At 37.1% G+C, this 26,509-nt stretch overlaps 1 protein-coding gene across 2 annotated transcripts in view; it reads right to left on the bottom strand.

The window, feature by feature from the left end:
- Nucleotides 1–618: 618 nt before the first annotated feature.
- The window catches only part of golga7 (golgin A7), a 26,848-nt gene continuing 957 nt past the window's right edge, over nucleotides 619–26,509 (bottom strand). Inside the window, exons 2-6 of one of the 2 annotated variants that reach the window (XM_061986031.2) lie at nucleotides 21,381–21,506; nucleotides 17,284–17,436; nucleotides 14,172–14,273; nucleotides 11,144–11,196; nucleotides 619–2,418 (exon numbers count right to left, since the gene is read on the bottom strand). In XM_061986031.2, the coding sequence (XP_061842015.1) occupies nucleotides 11,155–11,196; nucleotides 14,172–14,273; nucleotides 17,284–17,436; nucleotides 21,381–21,506 (423 nt within the window). In that variant the 3' untranslated portion in view covers nucleotides 619–2,418; nucleotides 11,144–11,154. The remainder of the gene's footprint in view (nucleotides 2,419–11,143; nucleotides 11,197–14,171; nucleotides 14,274–17,283; nucleotides 17,437–21,380; nucleotides 21,507–26,509) is intronic. The other variant, XM_061986032.2, reaches the window with a different exon arrangement.

Here is a 26,509-nt window from a genome sequence, read left to right as displayed (position 1 = left end):
CATATAGGTGTAAGAGGAGTCATTGAACGCACCACATAGGTGTAAAAGCAGTCATTGAACGAAATGCTATCAGATAACTGAGTTGAAAAGTGAAAACAAAGTGCTATCAGACACTCAATACCTTCCATGTGGAGGTTTGTGTGTTAAGTGTATATTAACTTTGATGCCAACATTTGATTTGGAATCGTTGTTTTTAAAAGTTCTTACCATGAAAAGAAAAACTGAGATAACTGGAAGGAAACCAAATGTGGACGACCTTTTCAAATGAACCTGTGTGCTAAAATAGCACATACAAACTTACACCACTATTACCGTATTTTTCGGACTATAAGTCGCAGTTTTTTTCAGTTTGGTCGGGCTCCAGTGCGACTTATATATGGTTTTTTTCCTTCTTTATTATGCATTTTCAGCAGGTGCGACTTATACTCCGGTGCGACTTATACTCCGAAAAATACGGTACTTCCTTTTTTCAAATCAGTGAGATATTTGTCTGATTATCTTCTAGTCTATTTTCATATCATTTCCACTGCTTGTGAATCTTGGTGGTTGGCTTGCAATATCCCAGAAGTTTTGACAACCAATACTGTACATAGTGCATTTTTCAGTGAGTGAGTAGAATACATACTATTGTTTGCTTCATTAAACTTTATTTAGAGAAATTGGGAGGGGATGTTCAAATTCAACAATTTAATAGACATTTTTATTGACATGTAATCTATGAATGCATTAATAAAATAATTAGCTGCATAGCATCAGAATCCATTCAATCATTTGTATAAGAGACATGTTTACACTATTGCCTCAGAGTTGAAGTAGAAGCAAAAGAAATGTACACACTCAAGAGGCAGTCAGCATTTTTTTTGTTGCGCCTTTGAGGTCCACAACATAACCACCAGACAAAGCAGATGTCATTTAAGTCAATTTATACGCACATTCAAATGTATATGAGCTAAACGACACAGGTGTTTAACCAACAAATAGAATGGTTCAAATAATTAATATAAAGTATTTCAAACCACCCTGTGCAGAAAAAAAACATATTCATTGTTTGTACTAGAATCAGCGGCATTTTAGATTTGAGCCACATGGGCCTCCACCAGAAAAAATATATTTAAACCTCTTAAGGCCCAAGCTGTTTGTTTACATGCTTCTTTTAAATGTATCTTTGCTATTTGGGCTTATTGGACCCTAATTAGAATAAAAACTAAAAATCATCTTTTTATATGATGTACTTAGACCATAAGTACACAAACGTGTACTTCATGTGTAGTGACATGCAAATTTTTATTTTTACACCACCAGATGGCAGTATAAGTGTTAACATAAGTGGCCATAAGACCCCAATTCAGCAGTGTACACAATTTTGGAAATAGGAGCTAAAAGGTGCTGTCCACGCATGTGGCCACTAAAGCCTTTAGAGGTTAAATTTGTCGTGAATGATTTTGTGTCTTTGTCAATCAGTTCACACAACCCAACACAACACTTGTGTGTTGTGTGGCCACATTACAGCACAGTCACTTCTGACTTGATCCTGTTACATGTAGCAACCACAACTCTGGATGACTACAGGTATTTGTTATAATTAACTAACTAAAATGGCGAATAAAGCAACATCCGGATCGTTGTTTAAGCTGAAACTTATCGATGTGGAACGTCAGTCACTTTTACTTTAAAAACTGCTCATATTCATACATTGAAAGCAGAGCGTCCACTGACTGGAACATGTCTGACTACGGTAGTAAAAATGATGCTTATTGAGTCACACGACAACAGTAGTTACCAAAACACTATTCAAGGCACAGAATACAAATGACAAGTTTCACTTGAGTAATACGAAGAACATTCCATGCACAGTAAGAAGAGAGCACAGCATGTTCACACTACTACAACTTTTGAATAAAGGCAAAGGAAAATATAAATATAAACTGGTGCCGTGACTGGAATGTCTAAGTCTGACAACAATCGGCATTTGTTTTGTGGAAAAAAAGGAGTATTCAAAGGTTCATCGGGGTAATGATCAGACTGACACAGATTTATAACAGTCATAAATATTATTTTTTTTACTAAAAAAAAACAAGTTTTGTGTTCTGGTTTTGGCTTTACTCTTCAAATTTGAGTGAAGGGGGAAAATACCACAATTGCTCAAATCTGGTCAAGGCCAGACAAAAGCTAATTAGTCCTGGCTTGAAAAGATTTAGTGAGGACTATGAACAGACTAAGTAAAACAGGCTGTTGATTTACAAAGCGAAACAAGAGCTAACTAAACCCAATAAGAGACAATTTGGAACAGCAACACCATAACAAGTCTTGAATGTATTATTACACATATTACTTGAAGTAGTAGATTGCAGAAACGCAGTAGAGTCCAGGTCATTTGGGGGTTGGTCTGACACAGACGCTCCGCCTAACAAGCAACTCCTACAACAAAAGAAACAGAAGGTGACATCACGGAAAAATTGATTTCTACTGAACCGTGATCCGCTGTGAACGGATCAATGACAAATGAAAATGCAGACACCTTGCAGGATTCCTGCTGGCAAGTTGCTTAACTCAATTAGATGAGCTAGCATGAAGTCAGGCCAAAATTAGAAAGACTCTGAATGAAAAATCCATGTTGAATGGTTTTGCAAGACATTTTCTACTTCTAACATACAAACCCCGTTTCCATATGAGTTGGGAAATTGTGTTAGATGTAAATATGAACGGAATACAATGATTTGCAAATCCTTTTCAACCCATATTCAGTTGAATGCACTACAAAGACAAGATGTTTGATGTTCAAACTCATAAACTTTATTTTTTTTTGCAAATAATAATTAACTTATAATTTCATGGCTGCAACACGCGCCAAAGTAATTGGGAAAGGGCATGTTCACCACTGTGTTACATGGCCTTTCCTTTTAACAACACTCAGTAAATGTTTGGGAACTGAGGAGACACATTTTTTAAGCTTCTCAGGTGGAATTCTTTCCCATTCTTGCTTGATGTACAGCTTAAGTTGTTCAACAGTCCGGGGGTCTCCGTTGTGGTATTTTAGGCTTCATAATGCGCCACACATTTTCAATGGGAGACAGGTCTGGACTACAGGCAGGCCAGTATAGTACCCGCACTCTTTTACTATGAAGCCACGTTGATGTAACACGTGGCTTGGCATTGTCTTGCTGAAATAAGCAGGGGCGTCCATGGTAACGTTGCTTGGATGGCAACCTGTATGTACCTTTCAGCATTAATGGTGCCTTCACAGATGTGTAAGTTACCCATGTCTTGGGCACTAATACACCCCCATACCATCACAGATGCTGGCTCTTCAACTTTGCGCCTATAACAATCCGGAGGGTTCTATTCCTCTTTGGTCCGGAGGACACGACGTCCACAGTTTCCAAAAACAATTTGAAATGTGGACTCGTCAGACCACAGAACACTTTTCCACTTTGTATCAGTCCATCTTAGATGAGCTCAGGCCCAGCGAAGCCGACTGCGTTTCTGGGTGTTGTTGATAAACGGTTTTCGCCTTGAATAGGAGAGTTTTAACTTGCACTAACAGATGTAGCAACCAACTGTAGTTACTGACAGTGGGTTTCTGAAGTGTTCCTGAGCCCATGTGGTGATATCCTTTACACACTGTTGTCACTTGTTGATGCAGTACAGCCTGAGGGATCGAAGGTCACAGGCTTAGCTGCTTACGTGCAGTGATTTCTCCAGATTCTCTGAACCCTTTGATGATATTACGGACCGTAGATGGTGAAATTCCTAAATTCCTTGCAATAGCTGGTTAAGAAAGGTTTTTATTAAACTGTTCAACAATTTGCTCACGCATTTGTTGACAAAGTGGTGACCCTCGCCCCATCCTTGTTTGTGAATGACTGAGCATTTCATGGAATCTACTTTTATACCTAATCATGGCACCCACCTGTTCCCAATTTGCCTGTTCACCTGTGGGATGTTCCAAATAAGTGTTTGATGAGCATTCCTCAACTTTATCAGTATTTATTGCCACCTTTCCCAACTTCTTTGTCACGTGTTGCTGGCATCAAATTCTAAAGTTAATGATTATTTGCAAAAACAATTTTTTTTTATCAGTTTGAACATCAAATATGTTGTCTTTGTAGCATATTCAACTCAATATGGGTTGAAAATTATTTGCAAATCATTGTATTTCATTTATATTTACATCTAACACAATTTCCCAACTCATATGGAAACGGGGTTTGTACAAACCCCAAAAGCAGTGAAGTTGTCACGTTGTGTAAATGGTAAATAAAAACAAAATTCAATGATTTGCAAATCATTTTCAACTTATATTCAATTGAATAGACTGCAAAGACAAGATACTTAACGTTCGAACTGGAAAACGTCGTTATTTTTTGCAAATATTAGCTCATTTGGAATTTGATGCCTGCAACATGTTTCAAAAAAGCTGGCACAAGTGGGGAAAAAAGACTTGATAAAGTTGAGGAATGCTCATCAAAGACTTATTTGGAACATCCCACAGGTGAGCAGGCTGATTGGGAACAGGTAGGTGCCATCTTTGGGTATATAAGCAGCTTCTATGAAATGCTCAGTCATTCACAAACAAGGATGGGGCGAGGGTCACCACTTTGTCAACAAATGCCTGAGCAAATTGTTTAACAACAACATTTCTCAACCAGCTATTGCAAGGAATTTAGGGATTTCACCATCTACGCTCCGTAATATCATCAAAAGGTTCGGAGAACTTGGAGAAATCACTGCACGTAAGCGGCAAAGCCGAAAACCAAAGTTGAATGCCCGTGACCTTGGATCCCTCAGGCGGTTCTGCATCAAAAACCTACATCAGTGTGTAAAGGATATCACCACATGGACTCAGGAACACTTCAGAAAACCGCTATCAGTGGTATCTGTAAGTGCAAGTTAAAACTCTATGCAAAGCCAAAGCCATTTATCAACAACACCCAGAAATGCCACCGACTTCGCTGGGCCCGAGCTCATCTAAAATGGACTGGTGCAAAGCGGAAAAGTGTTCTGCGGTCTGACGAGTCAACATTTCAAATTGTTTTTGGAAACTGTGGACATTGTGTCCTCCGGACCAAAGAGGAAAAGAACCATCCAGCGCAAAGTTCAAAAGGCAGCATCTGTGTTGGTATGGGGGTGAATTAGTGCCCAGAGCATGGGTAACTTACACATCTGTGAAAGCACCATTAATGCTGAAAGGAACATACAGGTTTTGGTGCAATGTTGCCATCGAAGCAACGATATCATGGACGCCCCTGCTTATTTCAGCAAGACAATGCCAAGCCACGTGTTACAACAGCGTGGCTTCATAGTAAAAAAGTGTGGGTACTAGACTGGCCTGCCTGTAGTCCAGACCTGTCTCCCATTGAAAATGTGTGGTGCATTATGAAGCCTAAAATAGCAGAAGGGAGACTGTTGAATAACTTAAGCTGTACATCAAGCAAGAATGGGAAATAACTCCACTTCAAAAATTGGTCTCCTCAGTTCCCAAACGTTTACTGAGTGTTGTTAAAAGGAAAGGCTATGTAACACAGTGGTAAAAATGCCCCTGTGACAACTTTTTGTCATATGTTGCTGTCATTAAATTCTAAGTTCAAGATTATTTGTAAAAAAAAAACAAGTTTCTCAGTGTGAACATTAAATATCTTGTTTTTACAGTCTATTCAATTGAATATACCGTATTTTTCGGAGTATAAGCCGCTACGGAGTATAAGTCGCACCGGCCGAAAACGCATAATAAAGAAGGGAAAAAACATATATGAGTCGCACTGGAGTATAAGTCACATTTTTGGGGGAAATTTATTTGATAAAACCCAAAACCAAGAATAGACATTTGAAAGGCAATTTAAAATAAATAAAGAATAGTGAACAACAGGCTGAATAAGTGTACGTTATATGAGGCATAAATAACCAACTGAGAACGTTCCTGGTATGTTAACGTAACATATTATGGTAAGAGTCATTCAAATAACTATAACATATAGAACATGCTATACGTTTACCAAACAATCTGTCACTCCTAATCGCTAAATCCCATGAAATCTTATACTTCTAGTCTCTTACGTGAATGAGCTAAATAATATTATTTGATATTTTACGGTAATGTGTTAATAATTTCACACATAAGTCGCTCCTGAGTATAAGTCGCACCCCCGGCCAAACTATGAAAAAAACTGCGACTTATAGTCCGAAAAATACGGTAAGTTGAAAAGGATTTGCAAATCATTGTATTCTGTTTTTATTTACCATTGACACAACGTGACAACTTCACTGCTTTTGGCTTTTGTATATTATCGGGGAAGTAATTCCAAATAATTCCAAAGGTAGAGGAGATGTGGGGCTGTTGCTCACAGTGGTTTGCCGTCTCTCCGACCATGGAAAGGCTCCAACATGCTTTTTGCTCAACAGCTACTAATAAAAAGTGCATGAGCTACATTCTTCTTGAAGACATGTTTAGGAATAATGTAATCCATGCATGTGTCTGTTCAGGATGAGGGCAATAGTTTATCCATCTGCGGGGATTTGTGGTTTCTAAACGGTTGCCTAACAAAATGTGGCCCATGGGTAAAATACCAATGAGTTGACATGTTGCTAATGTCTCTGCACTCTGCAGTAAGTGCATATTGAGCCCTGGCTATAGTCTTTGCTAAATAGGTTTTGGTCCAGCACGTCTGCAAAACTACATGACCCTGTCTTATTCAGGCACAAAATGGATTGGTGTGGCAAAAGTAGAACTTGTTAAAAGCAGGACAAGATGCCAAAGTAAAGGATCAGCAGATATCAAAAAGCCATATGTGGCTGACAATCGTACTTTGTTCTCTCCAATGGTTTGACATTCTAATAAACTTCTGTATTTGTGATGCAGAACCTTTCTTTGCAATGTGTCACTATGTGTTTTTAAGCCTCTGTGGAATATGCTATAAACCAAATAACTTAACATATTTGCAGATGTATTCATGCAAATGGTAGTTTAAAATGGCAAATGAGAAAAAGAGGTAATAATACATGTCTGCAGATTCTCATACTACTTCATCTAAATGTATTATTCAATTATTCAATACACACAATACAAAGAGACAAGACTGCGCAACATTCTCTGTTGACCTTAAAAAGAGCTAAGTGGCCCAGGAAGAAGAGAAAGAGAAGTTTCATGGGTCGAGCTGCGGCGAATCGAGCCCCATCGGCTATGTTTTTGAACCAGGCTTTGCGATACATCACCAAGCGCATCCAACTGAACAACTCCTGCTTGCACTTTGCCTGATGAGAGGGACCCTGGAGCATCCTCAGCTGCTGTTAGAAAGCACTAAGCGAGGGCTGCTATTGCACATGACTGTCAGGGGGAAGGAGAAACATCTGCTGCCAGACGGCGCTCGTAACCCAAAATACTCCAATCTAAAATCAATGTTCTCTTTCTATCCCCTCATGCTCCGGCCCGGCTGCACTAAATGATAATATAAATACATTTAATAAAGTGAAATACAAATAAGGCAACAAGAGAAGTATCCTACACTTCTCTTTTGTAAAGTAAATCTGCCGACATGGGCATCTACATCAACTATATGATTTGCCTGAGAAGCTGGACAGGACACAAAAAAAAATAAAAATAAATAAAAAATAAAATAAAATCAATGTTCTCCATTGAATTAAAATAACTTTTGGGTCTACCCAAAAACGTCAACATTTTATTATGTAACATGTTTTTTAACATGTAAAACAAACTTCTAGATAAAAAAATGTCTCAAAAACAACACAATAGAACAACTACAGTAGTTTTATGAAGTAATGTACAGCATTTACCTTGGAGAACGGACGTCTACGGTATCTTCTGCGCACACTATCAGCAGTTTCTCTTTATTTTCTTGGATAAATGTCTGCCATTTTAAAACTATTTTGGCCTTGATATGCATTGTTATAGCCTTCAACTCCTCAATCCTTTTACTTCAACATGGTGCAAGTTGTAAAGTGCGACGCAAAGTCAACTAAACGCATACCGAGATCAAATCTTTCATGATTCACAATACATTAACTCTTTTCTCACTATGCTTGTTCTGAAAAGGAAACTGTTACTATTACCATTTATTTTCTTGATTTATTTCAGTGTTTCCTAAAGCCAGAAAGTTGCCTTTTAAAATGACTATAGTTTTGGGTCATGTCTGTTATCTGATTTTATCCTACAAAATTAAACAACTGAATGGACATCCTCCAAGATTGGTCATTCCATCATTTTGCCAGCAGTTGTATTGTCAACTTTCCATTTCTACGCTGATGATACTGTCATATACTGCACAGCACCCACTCCTGCTGAGGCCTTTAAATATCTACAACATGCATTTGACAGAGTACAAGAACAACTTTGCTATCTTCAACTGGTTTTAAATGCAGAGAAAACAAAGTGTATGTTCTTTACCACATCAAAAACTGTAAGATCAGCACTGTGTGAGAACATTTTAACAAGAAATGGGCAACACATTGTGTTAGTATCTTCTTTTAAATATTTAGGATTTTTAATTGATGACTACTTGAGTTTTAAGGAGCACCTTCAGTATGTTGTAAAAAAACTGAAACTTTTACTGGGATTTTATTATAGAAACAAGTCTTGCTTTTCTTTTACTGTGAATCAGAAATTGGTGGAAACAACCTTTTTACCTGTTATTGACTATGGAGATGTGTACATGAATGCTACTGCTGGTTGTCTCCACAAGCTGGATAGTGTGTACCACGGTGCACTGAGATTCATCACCAACTGCGCTCCCCTTACTCACCATTGTGTGTTATACTCAATGGTTAACTGGACATCTTTATGTGCTCGACGCCTCAATCATTGGTATGTGTTCATCTACAAAACCATTCTGGGTATTACTCCATCTTATCTGTCTTGTCTTTTAACAAAGAAACAAGGAAGTCACAATATTTGTTCAATGAATGTTCTGCAATTTGTCGTTCCCAGAGTAAGAACTGAACTGGTTAAGAAAGCATTTAGGTTTTCAGTACCGAAGGCTTGGAATAACCTACAATCGAATCTTCAACTTCAAACCCTTGTTACATTAAATGAGTTTAAAGCTTCTGTGGAATGATTGCAGTCTATCTTGTCTGCATGCACACGTGTCATGTGAGCAAGTTTTAATGTTGTAAATTTGATGTTTTATGTGTTGTTTACTGTTTTTAATGTAACCTTGCAGCTGCCCTCTTGGCCAGGGGCCGTATGTATCAAGCGTCTTAGAATTACTCCTAAACAGTCTGCTAAGAGTTGACCTATGAGTAAAGAAATTATTCGCTGAAAGCTGCACTTAAAAGTTTTAAAAGTTAGTTATCAAGCGTCTTACTCACACTTTCAGCGAAGTGTAGGACTGAATCTTAAGTGTCACACTCAGAGCTGAATTACGACATCACTATGTGCCGTAAACAGAATTTTAGGTGACGTCATTTCTGTGTCCACAGAAATGACCAATCACAGAAGGGAATCCCTTGTCTAAGAATAAAGAAATATCTTAGAAATATTTAAGTGGACAATGGGAGTGTATATTTTGACAATAAACTACAAAATAATACAAAACAAACAAACAATATTGGCAATGAATCAAAAATAAGGGTTTCCTTTTCTTTCCAATTCATTTTCCCAGTGGTGAGATATGGAAGCATTGTGATGACCTTTAGTTCTGCTGTGAAAGCTCTGCTGTGTGATGTTGCTGATGAGATGACGCCCCTTATTATTAAATCTGTGACAAAAATAGTACCCGCTCTGTCCAAACGATAGCGTTTGATCAGCTGCTCGTCATCAAACAAAGCCAAGACATCCTTCCGCTCCCTTCTCTCTCTCGCCTCAGTGCCATCCCCCGCTGGCAACTCCTAACCACTTAGGACACCTCTGAAGGTCTCTTAAATATCGTGGAGAGTAGGAGTGATTCTTAGACTTAAGAAAGTTGATAAATAGCTTTTATTCTTAAGTTTGAGAGTAGGACTAAATTTCGCAAATTCTCAGGACTTAAGTGTAAAAATGGCACTCTCAGACGCTTGATAAATACGGCCCCAGGTCTCCCTTGGAAAAGAGATCTCTGATCTCAATGGGAATTTACCTAGTTAAATAAAGGCTAAATAAAAAAAAAGTATTTACAAATGACCTTGGTTCAGCTTTATACAAAGTCAAAGTGTATTTTTAAACAAAATTTCCCACCCGTCGGAGTCTCCTCACTTAGCAAGCATACCACGCCAAGGTAACCATCCGCAGAAAGTGAAATGTGTGATTAATTTGTTTTTATACATGATTTATGCCATACTGTTTTGTGATGAATTGCCTGCGTTAACTTTTTGACAGCGCCAATTTTGATAATGGTTGAAACCTAAGTGGCTTTTTAATGTTTGTATGCTGAAACAACGTATCACTTGTTGGGACGCTTGGTTTATTAATAATAATAATAATAATAATAGATTTTATTTGTAAAAAGCACTTTACATTGAGTAAACAAGGCTCAGAGTGCTACGGTGTATTCAAAAAAATAAAATAAAAAATAAAAAGATAATAAAAAAATAAATACAAATAAAAACTAGAACAGCCAAATAGCTAAAACTAGTATGCATATATCTAAAAATTATATGCTAAGACATTTACTAGTGGACTACATTTACATTCACAAACAGTCCTACATGAAGTGACAAGCCACTGAAATATCCTTAATGCTTTATGGAAGATATTGTGATTTAAAAACGAGTTAACTGGGAACTAGATGAGGAGATTAAGCTTCTAAAATGTAGGACTCTGGTTGATGTGCTTTTGATCATTGTGGGCATTACTTTTCAAACAAGGATTATACTAACCTGACATGCCAGATAGTTTGTTTCACAAAATGCTTAGTTTCACAAATCCATCTTGTAAAGACTTAATAGCCACTGTACTTTAGCTACGTTACCCCCCTCTGCAAGTACCATTCAATAAAAAACAGCAATGGAAAAAAAAGATTGCAATCATACGGTCTCTGAATTGTAATAGGTTTCATTACTAATGCAATACTTTTGAGTAACAGACATGTAATATAACTTTCTAGTAACTGTTTAATATTTAACTTCATTTTCTCTGTGTGTGTTTTATCAGGCATTTTACAAAGTTTGATGATGACATTTGTGGATCATTTAGTAAAATACTGATATTGAGACTTACCTTGGCAGCCTTTATCTGGTCAAGCTTCTCTCTTCAAATATAGTGATCTCAATCTTAAAATGAAATGAGTCAAGAAATCGTATTCAAAGCCCAAGTCAAATGAAAGCGAAAACTAATCAAGTATTTTAAATAAACATTGCACAGAGTTGCTCCATTCTAAAGTGATCACATTGAACGAAAATTAGCTGTTGGCTGCCGTGGCAGCTGATGACGGACATTTGATGGATGAGGCTGTGAGTTGATGAGCTGGCAATTCTGCTGTCAATGTTGAAATGTGTGTTCAGGTGATACATTCCTGTCAATCGGCACCATGTGCCACTTGCCAAACACAGCACAGCAGCTCCAGTGTTGGATAAATAACCTTGTACACTGTCTGCTCAATAAACTCAAGAGACTAGGGGGGGTTACAAAACTCAGCTGTGAACAATTTTAGCCATATTTGGTTATCCCCAATTTTTTGATTGCCGTTCAGCTACATTTAATTAGAATGTTGTGTCAGCCTGAACTTTCCTCAACACACACGTGGGTAAGCCAAGGATTTTACGCAGCTGCTATGAACTACATATACACGTATTCTGGTCTTTTCACATGATGCCTTGCATAATGTTTTATTTCCTGTAAACTGCCTGGACTCTAACAGCCAGATGGAAAGACAAGATGAGGGGAACCATGTAAGTTACTGTGGCCAATCAATCAATATAATGTAATGACATGCACATTTATCTTGTTTTACAAAATTGTACACTAAGGTCGCCAATTTCAACATTTTGGATATGTAGGCTATATACTACAGATGCGCCGATGGATTGGCCACCAATCAGTATCGACTGATTTCCGTAAAAATGTACATCATTGGCCAATGCATATTATGTCTTTCAATGTCGTCACTTTATTTTTGGTCTTATGGCTGAAAGAGGAAAACTTTGTGTGTCTATACATTTCATAAATAGCTTACAAAATACAAGAGCAGTGTGTCCATAGCTTAAACAACTCAAGAAATAAGTCCTTAGTTAATTTTAAGAAGTCAAGATTTAAAACACTTCCTTGTAGTCTACATAAACTGTAATTGTGATAATTTGGGTCAAAATTTAGCATAGATTTTATTTTACGTGTCTTATTTACGTGCCGCCACTTCCACCGTGTCTTCTCCCTGTAAGCCATGCTTAAATATCGAGTCTACTGACAGATATAAGTTAGAACTATACACTGCTCTGTTTTAAAAATGGCAACAGCAGAGGATACATGTGCACGTACGATCCGGTCTGCCCCACAACAAACTACAATGGAGGACAAGCGTAAAGCTTTTCGGGTAAACCTGTCCCATGTAAGGAGATATCTGCTGACGCCAGATGATGGAAAACGTCACATGTCGGGGCAAATCTAGAAACGGCTCGTTTAGAAGAAGGAAATATCTTCACCGTGTCTCCATGGTTTTATTTGAACATTTTCGGGATCCTAGATACACAAAAGCAATTACCGACAAGTAAGAAAAGTTTGTTTTGCATAATAAGACCCCTTTAAAAAGTAGATTAATAACAGTCTATAGAGAAGGATAATATACCGGTACTTTTAATAGCAAGTTGATGGTAATAATACCGGCCCATATACATGTAGTATCTATCTATACCAAGAGTAGTATCAGTACATGATTTGTACTTGAGTGATTAGATGCAGCTATTTCTTTTTAACAACCAGTTTGTCATTTTTATTATTGTTTACAAATTCAGGGAATTTGTAAACTAATCAATCAATCTCAATCAATCTTTATTTATATAGCCCTAAATCACAAGTGTCTCAAAGGGCTGCACAAGCCACAACGACATCCTCGGTACAAAGCCCATATAAGGATTTAAATCAGTAGAAGTTGGAAGGTTTTTTTTGTTTAGTTATTGTGTAGTATTGACTATTTTGCTCAAACATTTTATGTAATAAAAGAGACTAAATAACTACCGTATTTTTCGGAGGAGATGTCGCTCCGGAGTATAAGTCGCACGGTCGAAAATGCACAATAAAGAAGGGAAAAAAACATATATAAGTCGCACTGGAGTATAAGTCGCATTTTTGGGGGAAATGTATTTGATAAAACCCAACACCAAGAATAGACATGCGACTTATAGTCTGAAAAATACGGTAGTTAAAATATTGTGCTGATATTGTTAAACTGTCAATAGAACTTATCTTAAATAAGTTGCAAAATGTACAGTTAATACCGTATTTTTCGGACTATAAGTCGCAGTTTTTTTCATAGTTTGGCCGGGGGTGCGACTTATACTCAGGAGCGACTTATGTGTGAAATTATTACCCCATTACCGTAAAATATCAAATAATATTATTTAGCTCATTCACGTAAGAGACTAGACGTATAAGATATCATGGGGTTTAGCGATTAGGAGTGACAGATTGTTTGGTAAACGTATAGCATGTTCTATATGTTATAGTTATTTGAATGACTCTTACCATAATATGTTACGTTAACATACCAGGCACGCTCTCAGTTGGTTATTTATGCGTCATAAAACATACACTTATTCAGCCTGTTGTTCACTATTCTTTATTTATTTTAAATTGCCTTTCAAATGTCTATTCTTGGTGTTGGGTTTTATCAAATAAATTTCCCCAAAAAATGCAACTTATATTCCAGTGCGACTTATATATTTATTTTTCCTTCTTTATTATGCATTTTCGGTAGGTGTGAATTATACTCCAGTGCGACTTATACTCCGAAAAATACGGTACATATTTTTTATAGCAAAGGTTGCTGACCTCTGGATTACACATTTGCATTACACCGACAACTACTAATAATTTTTTTATGTAAATATGTATTTTTGTTTAGATCATTACTAGTCTTTTACTGGTTTTTTTTAAATAAAGGAATTTAAGTTATTCCTTTATTGTATTGTTCTAACTGGCCAATCATTTTAATTGGTTAAACATGGTTCTCTAATTGCCTGCAAATTTTGTCTGGGGGGAAAAAACAACAGGTTTTAATGGTTATAAAATATATAAAACACAAGGAATAGGATACAACTCGAAGGCCTCTCTCGATGGGGTCGGTGAGCAGGAGTCCTCTGGGGGAATAGAGCTTGTCGTTCTGCTCCTGCACATATTTTGCAATCTTTTTCAAAACCTGAAAAGAAACACAAAGGGTAATATAAACAATATGAATGATGAATTATTAAATGTGAACATTTCAAAAGTCAAAACTTTTACATCAAGATGAAAGGGACAAGTGGTAGAAAATGAATGGATGGATGGATTGAGTAGTTTGAAACTAAAACAGGTCTTATAGGTTCTGGTTGATAAGACTTGTAAAGATCAAATCTTGAGTGTGGTTGAAACTGTTGAAATGCCAACTTTCACATTTGACAATTAAGATACATTGTACTAAAAATTAGGTGATTTGCAAACATTTAAGGTTATAGAGAGCCATATTTATTTTGACAAATAAAATATGTGCATTCATGCTTTGTTTAAAACAGGGTTACTTCTGCGAGTGAGGTTCTTTTTTGAACACAATCATCCAATCAAGCATTAAGTCTGCTACGCTCACTTCTGCGTGTGTGGCCCTTTTTTATATAATGGTGTACACACACTGGGCCATTGGTACCATGCTGGACTTGGGAGATTGCCCCTCCTTTCTGCACACAGCTGCCTTATGCTCACACTGAGCATTTGTGCTTCGGCCCGTTTGCTTGTCCCATCCCTTCTACATTGCTGTATTAATAAAAATACCCTGACTTCGATTAACAATATTATTATGAGTCGTTTTGATTATCTTCCTTTGGCAAAGTGGCACCAATAACAGGGCCAGCCCCGTCACGTAAACACTTTATGCGTTGTTAAGGGCTACAATTATCACGGCCTGGGCTTTTGTAAAGAGTTGATTTTCCCCCCTTTCATTTAAATCTGTGATATTTCATAAAAGTTAAGATAAAATCAATATTGCTGTCAAATTTCAATAATGAGGTTGTTTGAATCAAATTATGAATGTATAACACAACCTATACACCTCCTTGCAAAAATGCAAAATGGTTCATTCATCCGAGTAGAGGCAGACCCAGCATGGAACACTTCACTGTTCACTCAACACAGCCATCATACTTATCAAAGCTCACCCTTATGCATTCACACCAAGCGCAAACATTTGAGGACCCAGGATGAGGTGATGGAAGAATGGTAAAAATATGTATAATAATATATATAAATATATTATAATATAAATATATAAATACATATATAAATCTATTTGTACCAGCATCACACAGGGTTATGTTTAAGTTTTACTTTTGCATTTAATAGTACATGATTGTAGTGCATTCATCCATCCATCCATCCATTTTCTACCGCTTATTCCCTTCGGGGTAGCGGGGGGGGTACACCCTGGACAAGTCGCCACCTAATCGCAGGGCCAACACAGATAGACAGACAACATTCACACTCACATTCACACACTAGGGCCAATTTAGTGTTGCCAATCAACCTATCCCCAGGTGCATGTTTTTGGAGGTGGGAGGAAGCCGGAGTACCCGGAGGGAACCCGCGCAGTCATGGGGAGAACATGCAAACTCCACACAGAAAGATCCCGAGGCCGGGATTGAACTCACGACTACTCAGGACCTTCGTATTGTAAGGCAGACGCACTAACCCCTCTCCCACCGTGCTGCCCATTCAATGACCCTTAATTCATGTTCAAAACAGAGGTGTTAGTTTTAAAAGACAAGAGATTTTAATCTACAGTCGATATTAATTATTATTCACTGATGATAATTCTACATGAATCAGCAGCGTTTAAGCTTATGAATTATGTGGACTATTACATTATGTGATTTAAATAATAGTAAGATGCAACGCCATGTAACTTAAAAAATAAGCAGTTTTTTGCCTAGTGGTTCCCAAACTTTATTAAAAAATAGTAAGGCTATATCTACATATAAATATATATATATATATATATATATATATATATATATATATATCTACATATGCATATATATATATATATATATGTGTATGTATGTAGATGTAGATATATATATAAATATATGTATATATATACATATATATCTACACATATATGTATATATATATATATATATATATATATATATATATATATATATATATATATATATATATATATATATATATGTCTTAATAAGGTTATCCAAAAAATAGTGCTCGATACCGTAGTAGAGCGCAATATATGTATGTGTGGGAAAAAAATCACAAGACTATTTCATCTCTACAGGCCTGTTTCATAATATATATATATATATATATATATATATATATATATATATATATATATATATATATATATATATATCTGGAATAATGCAGTTGAAATACGTTTCATATGAGAGCCGTGTGCACAGCTATTCATTTGAAAAAAAAAAATATTACTTGCCATTTAATTTTGCATGTAGTTTAAACGTAGTGTTTTTTTAATCCAGCAGATGTCGCCATTACGAAAAACCAACCAAGACAACACATAGCTGTGGTAGTAAAATCTGGATTTTTTTTTTTTCTTCAAAGCGCTCCAGACACATCTTTTAACAAATTCTAAAATATTCAGACATTCTTGTTTTGAAAAATTCTGGTGTTTTCACAGGTGTCCCAAATTGGGTGAGGACCCCGGTGTCGTGCCTTCTTGCAGAAAAACACATGTAAACATTGTGCTAAAGTTGAATGGAGTCATAAATAACATTTTGAAATTCCAGGACAAGTCAGAGTCAAATGATGCTTAAACTGCACAAAAATATCTACAGCTGTACAGGGGTTGACTTGACCCCAAAGAGGAGCGTTATGTGGACAAACTATTGCTAATACTCCTTTTTCCCCCACAACTTTAGACATTTGGTATTGTAGTTTTTCTGTCTGCTCATTGGTATGATTACTTTTAGAGAATTTTACACAGGTTTCGTTAAATAATAAGATGATACTCAGGAGGAACAATCTGACAAATGTGTTTTTTACATTTTAATTTAGACAAAATCACGGAGGGTTAAACATCAATGCCGACTGTCAAAAGGTTGGATGCTGCAGTGGAGTGTTTTTTTTACAGTTTTTGTGAGCTCTTAACTTTCAATAAATTACCTTCACTGATACATTTCTTTAACCTTGCAAATATCACTCACCTTCTCGTAGTGTGTCTCCATACACAAAAAGACGGTATAAGCTGTGAGGCAGGCCAAACACCCTTCAATATAAGACTGGCTTCCAAGCTTCTCTGCCTCAGCATACAGGTTATTCAACGTCCTCACCGTCTCCTCAAATTGCTGTTTGTCGATCTTTAAAACAACATAAGGAAGAGCAGTTATAATAGTAATTATTATTAGTTGGATCAAAAATATGCAATCGGGGGATGATTGGCCTACTTCCAGATTTGGAAATCCCTCCTGCAACGGTTGGCATGTGCTTGATTAAGCATTTGTTCTCTGACTGTAATCACTTAATAAGTTGAACAAACACTGGTACACGAACAAACTACACTTGAATCTCCAGAGCTACATAAATGTCTTCACTAACATAAAGACATATCTCAGTTGCTCTGTAGAAAATGAGCCGTGATGATTTACTGATATTTAAATCGGCTTCTTGCCAGGCATGTCAATATAAGACCATCGCACAGAGTGTTCATGCTCGGAAAAGAAAGAACCTTCTGACCAGACAAACAAGCAACCGAGGGCGTCTTGCTTGTTTGACAACTTTCCAAAGTTCTGCTCCTGTGTGATCAAGGAATGTGGCAACAGGCCATAAACGTCAGCGGTCTCAGGCACATTTGGTACACAACATTGAAACGCTTTCTTCTTCATCTAAATTTCCAACTCGGAGGCAGTCATTCAAACCACATTTCTCTGCCAGAGCATCTGTCCATTACATTTGGCCCTGATATTTATCATTCCAACAAGATTACAAGTGTGGAGGAATATATTTTCCTGATAAAGACAATCAAAAAGGCTTTGTAACAAAAATGGAAGACAAAATCCATAGAACTCTGATTTCTCACATTATTTAAAATGAACAGTCTTGAAGTTTAGGTTTGGCGGTGGCTGGGGGAAGCAATTTGAATGTCAAGGATGAATTGATTGCTTTTTCAGTTTTGGCTCTCTGTAGTACAGCATATATTACAATTACCTGTACTTCTCCACTACATTATTGAACAAAACAAGTTTTCACTAGCACATGATTATGGCGTAGAGGGCCAAATCTGACAACTACTATGGTTTAAACAGCACAGACTGTAAGTGTATTTGCAGTATTCCATTCCCTAGGAAACAGCACAGCTCATATGAAGTACACAAATTCTTAATTCCCTACAGCATGGTGATAAAGAAACCACTGTTGAATCAATATTTAAAAAATGTAACTCGTACAAAACAACTGGCAATCATCCTCGCTATGAAGATCTCACCATGTAGGGTAAGAATGACTCTGAGAAAAGGGAAGGATCAGCGCAGGATTACACGGGAAGACCTTAAATATGATTACCGTATTTTTCGGACCGTACGGCGCACCGTATTATAAGGTGCTATAAAAGGGGTTGTATTATTTTTTTTTTTTCAACATTTAAAACAATTCCTTGTGGTCTACATAACATGTAATGGTGGTTCTTTGATCAAAATGTTGCATAGATGACCAGAATAAATAATATCAAGATATTACGTGAATAGGAAACGTTAAAAGTATATAAAACAACCTTTAACGGAGTAATCAGTGCAAATTCATGCATTCTTCCACTCCCTTGTACTGGAGTGTGAGCTGCATGCTTTTCTCATCGTTTTGTCAAATCTTGCATTCTTCCTCCCTTTTTAATTAACTCCCGAGGAACTCTGAAGAAACGTTTATCCTTTTCGCGATTTGAACGATTTGTACAACCAAAAACAACACAAGCATAAGGCATTTTTTCTTTGAGAAGGGCTAAATGGCACCTAGTACCAATTGAAAACAGAGCTACTTGCGTATTAATTGGGCAGCACGTGAGCTGGACTTGACGTCAGAAACATCCCAGCAATAGCACGGGGCACAGTGTGCCGGGGATGAATGAGCGGACACATTATTTTCCCAAACAAATGTTTCTTCTCCTCACAATACATGTATGTCAATTTCCCTGATATTTTGCATTTAACAGAGCTTGTGAACGTGGATTCCTGGTTCAAATGTAATAAGCTCTCACTTAATGTTAATAAAACAAATGTTATTTTATTTTGTTCTAATAAAAACCGGACAAATACTGAGCACTGCCATATCAACATCAATGGGCAGGAAATACAGAGAGTGAACTCCACAAAATTCCTGGGGGTCAACATTGACGAATACCTCAATTTCAAATGTCACATTAGCCATCTGTTAAACAAATTATCCAATTACGTTGGCCTGTTCTTTCACCTTTGTCATTATCTTCCTCTTTATGCTCTACTTACTCTATACAAAACTCTCTTTGAACCACATCTAAACTACTGTAATGTCATCTGGTGTAACATCTTCTCTAACTACCTTCAGAAATTAGAATCCATGCAAAAGAAAATCATACGGGCCCTGTCATGGTCCAAGTTTAATGCCCCCACTCGACATCTATTCCATAATTATCATCTCTTAAGACTGACCGAGTTCAATATTTATCACAATGCTTTGTCTAACCTATCAAGTTATCCACAGGCTGAATCTCAGGCTTTGTAGCTTGGTTCCTATCTATCGCCCCCAGCATGCCCAAAACACTCACAACTTTGACCTGATATCAGGTAAACATCGTCTACTGGCTTGTACTGCTCGAAGTGCTGTATGCAGGGGACCAAAGATCTGGAACCGGCTTGATGAGAGCCTCAGGATGCTGTACTCATTCTCCAACTTCAAAAAGAAACTGAAATCATACCTATTAACCACCTATCTCTAATGCCTCATGTGGGGTAGACTACTGTTGGGTGATTGAATCGTGGTTGAATGAATGTATGTATGTACGTACGTACGTACGTGTATGCTTGCTTTAGTGCAGTGGTTCTCAAATGGGGGTACTTGAAGGTATGCCAAGGGGTACGTGAGACTTTTTTTTAAATATTCTAAAAATAGCAACAATTCAAAAATCCCTTATAAATCTGAATAAAAATCTTTTTTCCCAAATAGTTCAAGAAAGACCACTACAAATGAGCAATATTTTGCACTGTTATACAATTTAATAAATCAGAAACTGATGACACAGTGCTGTATTTTACTTCTTTATCTCTTTTTTTTCAACCAAAAATGCTTTGCTCTGATTAGAGGGTACTTGAATTAAAACAATTTTCACAGGGGGTACATCACTGAAAAAAGGTTGCGAACCACTGCTTTAGTGCTCCTATTTTGTGTTTATCATATAGCGTTTTTGTGCTTGCCACTATGTTTCAGCATTCCATGCATATACTGACCTCTGGACCCCCTGCTTAAAGCTTCTTCTAGCTTATCTGGGGGACCCTTTCACTTACCACCATCCTTAAATGGATATTCACTACTGTTGTAATTGTAATATGGTATTGAGAAGAAACTTGAAACAGCGGATTCCGTTTTATTGAACAATTATGTTACTCCGTCCACGGTTACGTCAACGCGGAAATCAAATATGCTGTACTTTTTTAAAATTGAGTTTAATGATTATTGATCAGGCATACGAGCACTTTGTCAAATAAAAAGTAGCAACCATGGTGACATTCCAAACTTCTAGTAGACATGCTCATTTTTTCTCTTATTCGCTCCTTATCTGTTTCACCGTCACAACCTCTGGAATTCGCATGCACGTTGCGTGGCTCATTAATCATTTCTTGTCTATTATTATGTTTTTTATAATCGTGAGAAGCCATAATCGAAATCTAAATTTAGCTGCTTCTGCTTGGACGTAAACACAGTAGTAGCTTTTGAACGCCGGTGAAAAAAAGTAACCATATGAGTAAAGAAGTGACGTGGGGAACACCACTGAGTTGCAAGGTTTAAAGTGTGCAAAAAGCACCTAATGTGCGGTTACAATCCCGCCTTGCGCACTTCCACTTTACGTGCTATATCAGTCACAAGAGTGATGCCATTGTTTGGTATTTTAAGCTCACAATCAGTAACAGCTGCTTGTAAAACTTCAGCTATGCTGTTGCAAGGCTTCTGCGCTGTGCACGCAAAACATATTTTCTCTCAAACAAGAAATATTGTAACAATTTAATCTCACAAGGCCCCGTACCCTACTGTGAGACATAAGGATAGAAGTCAGCAATCTTACCCTGGTCTCCAGCTCAGCGGGGAACTTGGTTTGGAACTGGCACACAGTGCCATTGGTATAATCTCTCTGTATGAAGACTTTGGCAGAAACTGTAGCTTGTTGTCTAATGTCCTGCAAACTGTGAGTCTGTGAAAACAATATTTACATTTCAAACATCAGTACAAGTGAACATTAAAATTGTTTTGACTGTTTTATCTTAGTATTGATGTATATTTTATTGTAATTCTTGCCTTTGAGGGGATTTTGGTGTTTTGAAAGGTTGGTTGGTTGAAATGTATTTAGAATACCGTATATAAACAGTAGCAATATGATACATCCCATATTTTACATATTTTTATTTACATGTAGACATGCACCTGGGGATAGGCTGATTGGCAACACTAAATGGTCCCTAGTGTGTGAATGTTGTCTGTCTGTGTTGGCCCTGTGATGAGGTGGTGACTTGTCCAAGGTGTACACCGCCTTCCGCCCCAGTGCAGCTGGGATAGGCTCCAGCACCCCCGCGACCCGCAGAGGGACGAGCGGTAGAAAATGGATGGATGGATGTCCAAAAAGGAGTAGGAAGAAGAAAAGCTTATCTAATCCTCACCCATTTTCACTTCATAGGAATTACTGACACATACTTCCTGTTTTCAATTTGTACACAATTTACATAAATTAATTGTAAATACAACAGTTCTCATCATAAATAGTTAAAGTCTGTTATGATTCACTTAATGAAATGGATAATATTATTTTCAATAACTTTGCAAGGTTTATTATAATTCTTCTTCTTTGTACTTTGTGAACACTTGGTAGTTTGAACAGTCTCTTAAACTGGATCATATTAGTACATTTTTGGATTTCTTTGCTTAATTCATTCCATAATTTAATTCCACATACTGCTATGTTAAAGATTTTAGGTGTTGTATGTGCAAACACATGTTTTAAACTAGATTTTACTCAAGGTTAAATTTCTCTTTTGTTGAAAATAATTGTTGTACATTCTTGAATAGCTGGTTATAAGTTGCTTTGTATATCATTTTAGCTCTTTGCAAATGCACCAAATCATTGAATTTCAATATATTTGATTCAATAAATAAAATGTTTAGTTTGTTCTCTATATCCAACATGATGTATTATTCTAATTGGCCCTTTTCATAACACAGTCATAATTTAATTTATATAGAGATTGAACAGTTTTGGTCCCAGTATTGATCCCTGGGATACACTGCAATATATCTCGAGCTCTGATGATATATTCTTACCTAGCTTCACATATTGCTTCCTGTTGGTTAAGTAGCTTCTTATTTAGTTCAAGACCAATCCTCTGATGCTATATTGTTCTAATTTATCATTTGAGATATAGTGATTAATTATGTCAAATGCTTTAGTTACTTTATTGGGTTTACAACCCCCTGGCGCTGTTTTGTACTGTTTCTGTACTTGTTTGGATTATTTATTTATTTTTGCTTGTATGTTGCATATTATAAATAAAGGTTTATAAGAAAAATAAATAAATACAAAAAAAAAAATTAAATGATAACCTAGCTTTTCACAGCTTTTGCATTGAACGAATTAATTAATTAATTTATTTATTTAATGAATGAATGAATTAATTTATTTATTTATTTCGGCAGACAGACATATATAGCAACACTTCATCACTCTTTGTAATTTGACAGACATGCAACGGCACCCACCGAAAAGGGATACGGGGAAAAAAGCAAGAATGCTTATCCATGTCCCGCCCCTAATTTACAATCAATTTATATGCTGGTTATATATGTTGGTTATATAGTCCAAGTTTCAACAACAGATTTGATGGATACATGACAATTTCAGAAAACATATCACATATGATAATGGATGATAATGATAAGGTTTTTTTTGGTTAGTTGTTTTTTGTCAATAGCATTGAGCGACCATGAGATTAGCTCCATATTGCCTGGGTATCTTTCGTCTTCTGAAGCCTTGTCTGGTGATGTTATGTCCCTTATTCCACAGTGAGTTATTTTGCACCTGTGTCCCACAGTTGAGATAGTCCAAACAACTAGTCATGTTTTTGATAGTTTCCCAACAACACATTTTTTTACCGCAAGGTTGAACACTCTTAGGCTAGAAGACAGTTTAATTTCTCCACTCACATTGTCCCACATTTTCACCCCCGCTATAGATAACGTTTGAGCCTTGTTTGAGATTATGTAATTTCACCTAATTGGGTTAAAACATTTTTTTACAAACCAGTAATTATAATCCGTAAATGTGCCGTTGTTGAGTGTCGGTGCTGTCTAGAGCTTGGCAGAGTAACCGCGTAATACTCTTCCATATCAGTAGGTGGCAGCAGGTAGCTTTGTTGCTTTTTAGATGTTGGGAACGACGACAATGGTTTGCAGGTAAAAAGTAGGGCTGCAACTAACGATTAATTTGATAATCGATTAATCTGTCAATTATTACTTCAATTAATCGATTAATAATCGGATAAAAGAGACAAACTACATTTCTATCCTTTTCGGTATTTTATTGAAGAAACAAAACAGCATACTGGCACCATACTTATTTTGATTATTGTTTCTCAGCTGTGTGGACATGTTGCAGTTTATAAATAAAGGTTTATTAAAAAATTAAATAAAAAATTTAAACAAAAAACAAAAAAACAAAAATATGCCTCTACGCATGCGCATAGCATAGAGCCAACGAATCGATGACTACATTAATCGCCAACTATTTTTTATAATCGATTAGTTGTTGCAGCCCTAGTAAAAAGGTATCTAACGCTTAAACCAAAAATAAACAAAAGGCGAGTGCCGCTAAGAAAAGGCATTGAAGCAAAACGAAGCTAAAACTGAACTGGCTGCAAAGTAAACAAAATCAGAATGCTGGACGACAGCAAAGACTTACAGTGTGTGGAGCAGACGGCGTCCACAAAGTACATCCGTACTAGGGGTGTGGGAAAAAAATCGATTCGAATCGCGATTCTCATGTTGTGCGATTCAGTATCGATTCTCTTTTTTTTTTTAAATCGATTTTTTTAATTTTTTTTTTATTTAATCAATCCAACAAAACAATACACAGCAATACCATAACAATGCAATCCAATTACAAAACCAAACCCGACCCAGCAACACTCAGAACTGCAATAAACAGAGCAATTGAGAGGAGACACAAACACGACATAACAAATCAAAAGTAGTGAAACAAAAATTAATATTATCAACAACAGTATCAATATTAGTTACAATTTCAACATAGCAGTGATTAAAAATCCCTCATTGACATAATCATTAGACATTTATAAAAAAACAAATGAACAATAGTGTCACAGTGGCTTACACTTGCATCACATCTCATAAACTTGACAACACACTGTGTCCAATATTTTCACAAAGATAAAATAAGTCATATTTTTGGTTCATTTAATAGTTAAAACAAATTTACATTATTGCAATCAGTTGATAAAACATTGTCCTTTACAATTATAAAAGCTTTTTACAAAAATCTACTACCGTATTTTCCGCACCATAAGGCGCACCTAAAAACCACAAATTTTCTCAAAAGCTAACAGTGCGCCTTATAACCCGGTGCGCTTTATTACGATTAATTTTCATAAAGTTTCGATCTCGCAACTTCGGTAAACAGCCGCCATCTTTTTTCCCGGTAGAACAGGAAGCGCTTCTTCTTCTACGCAAGCAACCGCCAAGGAAAGCACCCGCCCCCATAGAACAGGAAGCGCTTCACCCGCCCCCATAGAACAGGAAGCGCTTCACCCGCCCCCGGAAGAAGAAGAAAAAACGCGCGGATATCACCGTACGTTTAATTTCCTGTTTACATCTGTAAAGACCACAAAATGGCTCCTACTAAACGATCTGGTTCATAAAAAGACGCAATCTCTCCATCCGCACACGGATTACTACCGTATTTCACAGCAACTGAACCGCACTGTGGAACGGGAGCACGTACGGTGAATATTCGCTCCACAGGGAATGAGAAGTCATCCTTCACTGTGGTTCTAGCTTGCCATGCTAACTTCCACTCATGGTGATATTCAAAAGGAAGACCTTGCCAAAAGAGACCTTTCCAGCCGGCGTCATCATAAAAGCTAACTCGAAGGGAGGGATGGATGAAGAAAAGATGAGCGAGTGGTTAAGGGAAGTTTACGCGAAGAGGCCGGGTGGCTTTTTTCACACAGCTCCGAAGGCGAACACACCTTCACTAAGACGGGCAGACAGCCTCGGACGACATACGCCAACATCTGCCAGTGGATCGTAAATGCTTGGGCAGATATTTCGGTCACAACTGTGGTCCGAGCTTTCCGGAAGGCAGGATTCACAGAACAACAGCGACACTGACTCCCGATGACTTCTACGAGACGGAACCGGCCATTTTGGATACCACGCTTGCACAACTTTTCAATTCGGACACCGAAGACGAAGAATTCGAAGGATTTACGAATGAAGAATAACTTCAGAAGGTGAGCGCTATGTTTATTTTGTGTGTTGTGACATTAACGTTCGAGCAACATTATGTTGCTATTTATTGCTCTACACCATTTTGAATTTTACTATGTTTGTGATTGCACATTTGCGTACATTTTGGGACAGAGTTGTTAGAACGCTGGTTTTCAATATATTATTAAAGTTTGACTGAACTATCTGACTGTTTTTTTGACATTCACTTTAGCGCAGCGTTTTTTTGACATTCACTTTAGCGCAGCGTAGGCGCGGCTTTTAGTCCGGGGCGGCTTATTGGTGGACAAAATTATGAAATATGTAATTCATAGAAGGTGCGGCTAATAATCCGGTGCGCCTTATAGTGCGGAAAATACGGTACTCTGCTTGCATGTCAGTAGGAAGGGGGAGATCCTGCTGAAATCCTATGTATTGAATAAATAGAGAATAGTTTTCAATCGGAAAAATATCGTTTTTGAATCGAGAATCGCGTTGAATCGAAAAAAATCGATTTATAACCGAATCGTGACCCCAAGAATCAATATTGAATCGAATCGTGGGACACCCAAAGATTCGCAGCCCTAATCCGTACATGCCATGACAATCAACACCAAAATAGGAGCGTAAGACAAGAAGTAAAACACTACACACAGGAAAACACCCAAAAAATCAAAATAGGTCATGGGGTGATGTGACACGTCG

This window comes from Nerophis lumbriciformis, linkage group LG12 (assembly GCF_033978685.3).
Source record: "Nerophis lumbriciformis linkage group LG12, RoL_Nlum_v2.1, whole genome shotgun sequence".
Classification (NCBI taxonomy): Eukaryota; Metazoa; Chordata; class Actinopteri; order Syngnathiformes; family Syngnathidae; genus Nerophis; species Nerophis lumbriciformis.
The sequence above is the reverse complement of the archived record's forward strand: the minus strand, read 5'-3'. Positions and strand labels throughout refer to the sequence as shown.